Source organism: Canis lupus, chromosome 22 (assembly GCF_011100685.1).
Source record: "Canis lupus familiaris isolate Mischka breed German Shepherd chromosome 22, alternate assembly UU_Cfam_GSD_1.0, whole genome shotgun sequence".
Classification (NCBI taxonomy): domain Eukaryota; kingdom Metazoa; phylum Chordata; class Mammalia; order Carnivora; family Canidae; genus Canis; species Canis lupus.
The window spans coordinates 625,794-636,118 of NC_049243.1; the positions used below are offsets into that span (position 1 = coordinate 625,794).

At 64.0% G+C, this 10,325-nt stretch overlaps 1 protein-coding gene across 1 annotated transcript in view; it reads right to left on the reverse strand.

Moving 5' to 3' along the window:
• The window catches only part of SERPINE3 (serpin family E member 3), a 28,078-nt gene extending 18,764 nt beyond the window's left edge, over positions 1–9,314 (reverse strand). The window contains exons 1-5 of the mRNA XM_038569415.1: positions 8,950–9,314; positions 7,062–7,338; positions 4,213–4,426; positions 3,754–3,971; positions 2,632–2,830 (exon numbers count right to left, since the gene is read on the reverse strand). Of these exons, the coding sequence (XP_038425343.1) occupies positions 2,632–2,830; positions 3,754–3,971; positions 4,213–4,426; positions 7,062–7,326 (896 nt within the window). The 5' untranslated portion in view covers positions 7,327–7,338; positions 8,950–9,314. The remainder of the gene's footprint in view (positions 1–2,631; positions 2,831–3,753; positions 3,972–4,212; positions 4,427–7,061; positions 7,339–8,949) is intronic.
• Positions 9,315–10,325: the final 1,011 nt, after the last annotated feature.

Sequence of the window (10,325 nt, forward strand, 5' to 3'; positions counted from 1 at the left end):
CGGGACGGTGAGCACATGCCAGCAAAGGTACCCGTGTCACCTCTATTGCCAGAAAAAACATGCTCCCACCTCGCTCCCCAGCATGTCGAGCCAATAACCGAGTGTCCTGCTCCTTAAACAAATATACGTCTGGCACATTGCTAGTCTCTCGGGGGGCGTCGCTGTATCACGGATCCAAACGACCCTCGTAACGCCCGCAGTTGGCCTCCTTGAGGAGTCTTTCTTTCTTTTTAGGTTTGTGAGACTCCTATACTTTGTTCTCTCTTTCTTTTTTTTTTTTTTTTATTAATTCTTGTATTTTTTATTTTTTAAAGATTTTACTTATTTATTCATGAGACACACAGAGAGGGGCAGAGACCCAGGCAGAGGGAGAAGCAGGCTCCACGCAGGGAACCCGACATGGGACTCGATCCTGGGACCCCAGGATCACGCCCTGAGCCTACAGTGGGCACCAAACCGCGGAGCCACCCCGGCGCCCCTCTCTCTCTCTTTTTTTTAAAAATTGGAGTTCAATTTGCCAACATCCAGCATAACACCCAGTGCTCATCCCATCCACTGCCCCTTCTTTCGCTGCGCTAACCTCCCTGATGGACATGGATTGTCCCCATGCATTGTATGTCATATTTTCATAAATAAAAGGTTCCTTTGGAAGCTAAACATCACACTCCAGCCAGAATCGACTAAATAACGCTGCTTGGTGACGCTCGACCCCAAGCCCCCCGCCCCCCCATTGCCACGCGACTTGTGCGCCCCGGCCCGTGTCGCTCACAAAGGCTTCTGCTCCAGGTGAGACCCGCGGGCTGCCCGGAAGGCAGCTCGTGGTGGACGATGAGCGATTTGCAGACGTGCAGGTAAGTCCTTGACGTGCGACTGCCGTGGTGCGATGGGCCCAACGGTGATCTAGACCTAAAATAGCCCTACTTCTTTCTCTATGCATTCCTTCAAGGGTTTGAGGCTGTTTCTCTCGTAAAGTGGCCTCATTTTCCCAAAACCTTCCGTTGTCCTTGGGTGGCAGGCTTGATCGTCTTAGGGGGGTCAGAAGGGCCTTTCTCAGGAGAAGCCCAAGCGTGGACTGGTGCTGTGTTCCTGGGCTCCCCGCCTTCCCGGCTCGCCCCTGCCCTGGGGTTTCTGGATCCCTCCTCGGGCGCTGCGGGCTCTCAGGGTGGGTCACACACAGCGGAGGGCTCCCCGGCAGCAGCCGCTCCAGGATGAGGCTGCGTCTGTCTCTTCAATCTCTGTCCATGTCATGTCGTCGGCAGCTCCTCTTCTTGTCCTGAGCTTCTCTCGAGCGTCACGGAGACACTGGGGCTGCTTCTGCTCCCCGCTAGACACGGTCTGTCGCGACGTCCTGTCTTTGCGCTTCATCTGGGGTCCACATATTTGGTTGGAGACGCCCGGCTCTATCCTAGAGGCGTGTCCCCTTCGGCGCTGGTCATGCCGGGTCCCACTGCAGACCTTGGCCCTTAGCTCACAGGGTCGCTCTGCGTGTGTTTTCGTTTCAGCGTCTGGGCCTATTTTTAACTCCTCAAAGGAGCACTGCCAAGAGCTCTGGCTCAGCGCTGCCGAGGCCCGGTCAGCCCTAGGGGAGGCCAGAGCAGCCGCCACGAGGGAGCGCGAAGCAGCCGTGTCCGGAGCCCTTGGACCACATTCCTCGCCTGAGGCTGGTCTACAAGCTAATCACACGTTTGCTCCGATTTCCAGTGCGCCAGAGCAGCTTATCGTTTAAAGAAGCTCACCAAGGAATTCTTTGTAAAGTAATGAGCTTTGCAAATGAGTTTGGCTTCGGAAAAGCAAAATCTAGAACCATCCTTTAACTTTTCGCCAAGCTGTATTAGTGCCTACTGGGTTCTCTCTCTCTCTCTCTCTCTTTTCTTTTTGTAATAATAAATTTATTTTTTATTGGTGTTCAGTTTGCCAACATACAGAATAACACCCAGTGCTCATCCCGTCAAGTGCCCCCCTCAGTGCCCGCCACCCAGTCACCCCCACCCCCCGCCCTCCTCCCCTTCCACCACCCCTAGTTCGTTTGCCAGAGTTAGGAGTCTTTATGTTCTGTCTCCCTTTCTGATATTTCCCACTCATTTCTTCTCCCTTCCCTTATATTCCCTTTCACTATATTTATATTCCCTACTGGCTTCTCTTAAAGGGAGGCTCACCTCTATTCAGAGAGAATGAGAACCCTCAGCTCAGAGACTAAAAGTCTTGAATTATCTTACCTCTTAGTTTGCCTTCTCATCAGAATTATAAACTATTTAAACTATTTTGCCTCCTTGGTTTTGGAAAAGTGACCGTTGGTGACCCTCTTAGGATGTGATAGGATTCGGGGTTCATGCCTCAGAGGGAGCTGCATGGTTCGTCTTTCCCAGGGGCTCCAGCCTGGCCCAATGAAGACAGATGATCTTCCCCACGAGGAGGCTCCAGGAAATTCCAGAAGGAATCGTATTCTGCCTACATCATGAGCTAGCGAGTCAGAGACTCTCACCTGGTCCCCGTCTCTGGGGTAAGTCCCTCTTGGCCTAACCTGTAGGGCCACGTTGGTTGGACAGGTTGGCCCAGTGCCTCAGGACTGACCCCCGGACCAGACCACCTGGCTCCTCGCGTCTACCCCGTAAGGACGATGCAGCCGCTCACCTGGGAAGGAACACGTCCATTCTGGCTCTCGTGAGGCTGGACATCCAGGTGTGCAGGACGCTGGCTGTGAGGTGGGGCTCGATGTGGCTCAGCGGGGTGTCCTTGTCGCGCGGCCGCACCAGAAGCAGACTCGCGGTACTTCCCAGGTAGGGCAGCTCCAGCACCTGCACCTGATGGCCCACAGGGTCCTGGAACTGGCCTGGGGGTCCGCAGAGGGGGAGTCAGTTCCGTCCCGGGAGCTGGGGAACCGAACTGCGCCAGGCCCTGGAGGGGCCGTCTCCCGGGACTGCTAAGAGTACATTTTATTGACAGGGTGTGTGTCCCACCCTCGGGAGGCCGTTTGAGGCCAAAGTCACCTTTTCTGATGGCAAAACCTCGAATTTCTAAGATGGCCTCCCGGGGCTTGGGTCTCGGGGCCTGCAGTGCTGGGCAGCACCCCGGGCCCTCCGGTCCTACAGGGGACGCCTTCCAATCCTGGCCTTTTGTGGCTGCATGGGGAACCAGGCTCCTTGTGCTAGACCTTTCTTTCAACAAAAGCTCTAAACCCACGGATCATATAAAACTGGGAAATTTAGTACCGGGGACAGATGGAGCAGCGGGGGTCAGGGCGACAGCAGGGGAGACACGGGGAACAGGAGCCTAAGTCACATGTGTGTCTGCTTATCCGCGGGCCTTCCTCCCTGCGCACCTCGCCTCCCCTCGGGGGTAGGTGCTCATCGGATAAGCAAAGACCTAAATTCACCGACCAGGCAATGTTTGGGATGGGCATCAGGGCAGGAGGGCAGCCGTGTTCTCAAGGCCGGGGTCCCTGAAACCCCGTCTGCGGGGCTCCCCCGAGGGAGCAGAGTCAGCCCGCAGCTGGAGGGGTGGAGCCCGGGGGTGCAGGGGGTGCAGGGGGGGCAGGCCCGCGGGGGCCCTCTCGGGAGCCGTCCACCCGGGTGTGGGCCTCCCCCTGGCACCCCTCGGGCCCAGCACTCAGCCTGCGGCCTGTCCCTGGGCGCAGGGACCCTGGGGCGCCACCGCGGCTCCCCTGCGCCTCCTGGGGGTGCCCCACACTCCCCACCTGCGCCCGCCTACAGCTGAGCCCGGCCCGCTCGCTGCGCCCCTGCGGGAGGAGCTCACCGTAGTTGACCTCTGCCGTCTGGTGCATCGTGGGCACCTGCAGCGCCAGGCCCCGCACGCCCGCGAAGGGCAGTGGCTGGGTGTCAGCGGGAGCGAACCCGCGGCGCCAGGTGCTCCGGAAGGACATGGTGCTCAGCAGTGCCAGCCGGGCCCACGCTGCCTCGGCCTGCCCCGACTCGGGGCCCGTGGGGCCGCCACCTGCGGGGACAGCCCGGCTGCTGAGTACGCCCACCGACCGGGCTCCGAGGCGCGGCCGCGTCCCCTCCTGTCTGCCCTGGCCTCACCCCTGCCTGCCGCCCGTCCTGGCTCTGGCCTGGGTCCCCGGCACCACCGTGTCCCCTCCCGCCCACCGCATGGCCTCACCCCTGCAGGCTTCCTGTCCTGGCTCCGGCCTGGGCCCCCGGCACCGCCGCGTCCCCTCCCGCCCTCCGCCCGGCCTCACCCCTGCACCCCCCACACCGCTCACCTGAGCGCGTGGGCGGGCCGCGGGGCTCACGGGGCGGCGCCGGCTGCAGGCTGCTGTTGGCCCAGCGCGACACACGCTCCATGAAGCAGGGCGACACGGCTGCGCCCGGATGCACGAACATGGTGCAGGCCAGCTCCACCTGCGGGCCGCGGCCAGGGCTGCGCAGGGCGGCATAGGCGCTGCGGACGGACGTGCTCACCTGTGGGGCTGCGGGTGCGGGACACGTCAGGCTGGGCGCTGCGGTCACTGTCCCCGTCACCCTCCCCATCACCCTCCCCTGCCACCCTCCCCCGTCACCCTCCCCCATCATCCCTCCCCCGTCATCCCTCCCCTGTCACCCAGTATTACCCATGCCCATCACCCCATCACCCTTCCCCCATCACCCCCCTCCCCGCTCCTCCAAGGCCTCACACAGGGGGGCCTTCCCCCTCCCCCGCCAGGAATCGGCCTGGGCCCACGGACTCAAAGCTGGGGCAAGGCCACGCAGGACCTGAAGCCATCAGGCCCCGAGGGGGCCGCACAGAATCACAGGTCCTCCTGGCAGCTGGTCCTCCGCCTCCGGGGCACAGCCAGTCAGGGCTGAGTGACCGAGACAGCCGCACCATCGGGCGTCACCGCCCCTGGTGCTTGGCTCAGCGGCCTCCCTGCACAGCAGGTCAGCAGCCTGGGCACGTCCAGGGAGGCATCTCCCAAGATCGACTGCTGGTTGACAGCCACGGGGAGCCCACGAGGCCACCAGCGCCACAGCCCACACCCCACGGGCCTGCTGCTACCCCACAAGAACCCGCCAGAAGGTAGAGGAACCAAGCCTGGGGCACAGGGGAGCCTGGCCACAGAGACACAGCACGGGCCTCACATGTGGGCCTCACACCCGGGGCCTCACACACCTGAGGGCCTCACACCCAGGCCTCACACCCGGGGCCTCACACCTGGGGCCCGACACCCGGGCGGCCAGCAGCAGCGCCTTTAACCCCATGACGTGGCATCGCCCCTATGATTGTGCCGCCACACACAGACCAAGGGGCTGCCCCCGGACAGACCTACAGATGGCTAAGGTGGTTCAGGGTCACGGGGCTGGGGAAGGGTGACCGGGGACACTGGCTCCACCAGGGGCTGCTACATCTGTGAAGGCCTGAGCGCAGCACCTCCTCCCTGCGGCCTTTGGGGGCTCCCGCCTCCTACTGATGGACGGGGGGATGTGAGCATGGCCGGCACTCCTACTGCAGCCTCCGAAGGAGTCCTGTCCCTCCTTTCCCCCCAAAGCTCCTTCTTGCCAGAGGGGGGCTGGGATCCTACAGATGATGCCGTCCAAAAAGGCAGGAGGCGGGCAAGCTCTGGGCCCGCAGGGATCAGGACCCTGGAGGGCAGACACGGGGAGGGGGGTGAGGGTTGGAGAGGGTCTGTGGCCACAGAGTGGGAAGAAGCACTAGAAGAAGCAGGGCATTTTGTCCTCATTTCTCGTGCCCACGTGAGGCCTTGCACTCACCGGGGAGCCCGCGAGCCCCTTCCTTTAGGCCCCATGTGCCGCCCTGCGCTTCCTGATGGGGACTTCCTTCGGCTAACTAACAACTAACTAACTAACTAACTAACTAACAACTCACTAACTAACTAGCAACTAACAACTAACTAACTAACTAACAACTAACTAACTAAGGCCTGTAACCACGAGCCTGGGAGCTCCGTGACTGGGGTTTACCTGCCAGATGAAGCAGGTGAGCGGAGGTGGCGTCGAGGGTGTGCCTTGGTGACGGGGAAGGGGGCTGCGGTTAGAGGCAGAAAAGGAAGGTCCTCCTGCCGCATGCACCCGCTCAGGGGCGGCCCGGGGCCAAGGATTGTGGGGGGACGTGGGACTGGGGACCGAGAGCCTGGACTTGAGTTCTGCTCTGTGCCTGCCGGTCTGCCTCTTGTCCCGTGTAACCCGGGGATGAGGATGTGCGCGGTTTCCATGAAGACCAAGTGACGTAATGACGGTGGGGGTGACAGCGGCCGTGGCCAGCCAGGGCTCCCCCGAGGCCGCCACCTCCCCTCGGAGGCTCCCCTCCCGGCCCTCCGGCCCTGGCCCCGTGCTTCCAGCGCCGCTACGAGCCTCCTTTGACAGTTTGCCCGGGAAAGCCCCCGACGTCCCCAGGACCTGCGGGGCCGTGCGGTGGGGACGGCGCTCCTTCCGGGCTGCTGGGCCTGTCTCGAGCAGCAGGTGCGACCCCGGGGGAAGACCGCAGGAGGCTGCCGAGGAGCTGCCTGCCACCGTGGCCGGGGTCGGTGCAGACGCCGCTGGGCGCCGAGCTTGCCGAGCTGCCGCCCTGAAGGCCGAGCCCAGCTGCCGGCGCTGGTCTGTGGGCCCGACGTCAGCGGGAGCCTCTGTCAAGGCCGAAAGGCGCACGAGGGCCCCCCTTGGGCCGCGGGCACTGGGCTCCCCTGCCCCGAGCTCACCTCGTTGCAACCCGCCCGCCTCGCAGCGGCGCCTCTACGAGCTCGCCGTGCGGCCCCGCAGCCGTTGGGGACAGGAGCCCAGGGGTGCAGCCGCCTGGTGGGGGTGGCACGGCCGTGAGGCTGGAGCGGGAGCGCTGCCGGGTCAGGGCCGGCCTGGAGGGGAAGGGGCGACGGCGGCGCCCTGGGCCTGGCGCCTCGGGGTGGCCCTCGCGTGGCCCTGCAGGGCCCAGCTCCAGGGAAGTGCTCACGGCCTGCCGCCGCCCATGCGCTCTAGGATCCTTAGCTCAGGCAGTCGCCACCCCCATCCCTTGTTGAGGAGAAGAGAACCCCACGCGTGGCTGAGCATGTCAGCGGGAGCTGCTGGGCTCGGGGCCGGGCACCCAGGCGCCCACCCGCGGGGCGGGCCTCTTACCGTGGAGCGAGTAGCCCAGCGCCTGCACCAGCTGCCGCGCAGTGTCCCCCTGGGCCGCGAACTGCAGGATCTCCAGAGCCAGGGACACGCCGGCCGGGGAAATGACCACGTTGGTTCCATTGCTGGGCGCCGCCGCCGTGTCCCGGTAGAGGCGGAGCGCAAGCTGGGTCCTCAGCAGGCCCAGGTCCTCGCGGAGGCCGCCCCGCGCCCCGGGGAGGCAGGAGGGAAGCAGGAGGAGGAGGAGCGCGAGCAGGGCGGGCCGCATGGCGGGGGCTTCCTGCAGCGAGCGGAGCAGGTGCGGGGTGAGGCCGCCGGGCAACCGCGGGGAAGGCCAGCAGCTGTCCCCACGGCCCCCACGCGCCCTGAAGCCGAGCTGTGAGTTGCAGGGATCTTGGGCCACTTTGCCGCTCACCGAATGTATGACCTCGGCCGAGGCCCCGGTCTGGTCACCAGTGAACCATTAGGTCGGAAAACAAGTGTAGGAAGGACACCCTCCCCCCTCACGGCTTTTAGTGTTTCTCCGGCCTAGAGCCGGGTCGTGTGTCTCATGAGCAATGACTGATGATAGGAATGGATCACGTGGCCCTGCCAAGCCTCTCCCCGGTTAACCACCAAACAGTCTCACAAGGGAGCCATCGTGGTGTCTCCAGCACAGGGAAGACAAGGCTTGGGGCACACAGTGAACCCTTTAAGAAAATACGCCAGGGAGCGTCCATCAGCTGACGAGGGGACAGAGAAGGGGGGGTACACCTCCAGCGGGACGTCCCGGAGCCCTGGAGAGGGTGAGATGTGGCCGTGGGCAGCAGTGCGGATGGTGCTGGAGAGCACAGTGGAAGCCGAAGAAGTAAGGGACACTAATAGCACCCGGCTTCCCCCGTGCGTGGAATTTAAGAAAAAATACATGAGCAAAGGGGGGAAAAGAGAGAGAGAGAAATCAGGAAATAGACTCAACTCTGGAGAAGGAACTGCTGGCGAGCAGAGGGGAGGGGAATTGGGAATGGGTTATGGGACCAGAGGGGAAGGAATTGGGGACGGGTTATGGGACCAGAGGGGAAGGAATTGGGGACGGGTTATGGGACCAGAGGGGAGGGGAATTGGGGACAGGTTATGGGACCAGAGGGGAAGGAATTGGGGACAGGTTATGGGACCAGAGGGGAAGGGAATTGGGGATTGGTTATGGGACCAGAGGGGAAGGGAATTGGGGATGGGTTATGGGACCAGAGGGGAGGGGAATTGGGGACGGGTTGCAGGGGGCGCTTGTGATGAGTAGTGGGGGGGGGTGCAGGTGCTGAGCCTCCGTGTGCACAGGTACACGACCACATGTGGTCATGAGCAAGCCCTGGTCTCCCACGGGGGCTGCGTAAAACCTGGAGGACATAAGTGCGCCTGACAATCTTGGTACAGGAGCTGATGGCACCTGGAGCATGGGGGTCCCTGACGTCCTGTCCTCGGAAGGAACACACGTTTCCAGGCGGGGGTACAGAGGGGCTGCCCCTCCAGGGAACAGAGCATCAGCGGGAGGGGAGGTCGGTGCAAAGCAAGGGAGGCCCCGGCCCCAGTGCCCATGCCGCGCCTCCTGCAGTCGTCTCACTGGCGTCCTACAGCAGCGGCGTTGGGGCCCTGGTCCCCTGTGACGCCCCACGAGGAGCTGGGCCCTCAGGGGACAAGCCTGTCCTCCTCAGCAGGAGCGGGCTCGGGGTTCGGAGGGCCTGGTGTGGGGCGTGGTGGCTGGGCGCGAGGACGTAGCGGTCCCCCGGGCCCTCTGCCAGGTGGCCGAGCCCCGGCGTCCTCGAGGCTCCTCTGGCCTCCCGCCGGGATGCTCGGCAGCCCGCGTCCTGTGCCCGTCCCCCGGCCGGTGCCCGCCTGGACGGCCGCGACGGCTGCTTACCGACGGCCGCTCGCCCGGCCTCCCGCGGGCCCCGGCTCCGTCCCGTGTGTGTGCGCCTGCTGCATGGATGTGCTCCCCTTTTTAAAAAGTGGAGCAGAGCCCGCTCCGAATCACAAGACGGCCCGGGGAGGACGGCGGTGGTGGCTGTCTCCGCCGGCGACGTCTCTGCCACTCGGCCCAAATTCCTGGAGGCCGAGGCCCCGCGGGAGCCAGGGGACGGATCGGGCTCGGCGGCCCGGGGAGGGCCGGCCACACCCGCCGCCTTGTCAGGCTTGTGACCCGGTTGTGGCAGCGAGGAGCCCCCGCGGCCGGTGCACCCGCAGGAATTCCAGGGCTGCGGCCGTCCGGCCTGTGCTGGGCACCGCCGAGGCCTCTCCCCTCCTCCCACGGAGAACAATAGGTCAGTCATGGGCCTGGGCCTCGCAGCCCACGGGACTCAGAGGAGAGGGACAGCTCGAGACGGGGCACCACGAGGCTGAGACCCAGGGACCCACGGGGCGGGCTCACGGCCGCCAGGCCCACGGTCCCGCAGGCAGGAACCCGCCGGCGTGAGCCCATGGGGACCCCTGTGGTGCGACGAAGTGCTCGCTGGGGAAGTAGAGGCACGTTCTGTGGAGTCTGCCCTGCGACTGGCGCATGGGGCCACACGTTCCCATCAGGGTCTCAGACTTACAAGAGGCGACAGGCTGTGAAGTGCCCCCCAGTGAGGTCAGAGGAGGAAGGCACGGGGCGGGGGGGGGGGGGAACGGGGAGGAACGGAGCCCTCGGCTGTCCCCCCGGGCGGTCAGCGCTCCCCCTGGAACCCTGGGGCTCCACCCGCGGCTCACCCCGGTCGGGGGCCGATTGATTTATCAGCCCTTTGTTTATTTTCGTGGGCAATTCACTTTGAATTTTTTTTTTTAAAGATCTTTTCTTCTTAAAGAGGGAGAGCGCAGGGTGGGCAGGGGCAGAGGAAGAGCGAGCGAGCGGGTCCCACGGCAGCAGCACACCCTGTGCGGGGGCGGACTGGCCCGTGTCTCCGCCGCGCCATCAGGACCTAGGCACCCCTCACCCCGGGTGCGCAAGTCCCCGAGGGTCATCCTGCCGCTCCAGCCCGCGGTGCTGTTGGGTCCTGGGGCAGTCGCAGGCCTGGAATGGCTCATGGAGTCTCCAAATCTAGAGGGTGCGTGAAGGGCACGGTGGGTGTGTCGTGCCCTCGAGAACGGAGCACGACGGCGGAGCACATGTCACAGCACAGGGGCCGGGCGGCCCGCCTCCCCCCTTCCCGCCCGCCCTGCTTCCTGCTTCCTGCCTGCCTGCCCCTGCCTTCCCTTCCCTTCCTTCCCTCCTCCCTTCCTTCCTTCCTCCTTCCTTCCTTCCTTCCTTCCTTCCTTCCT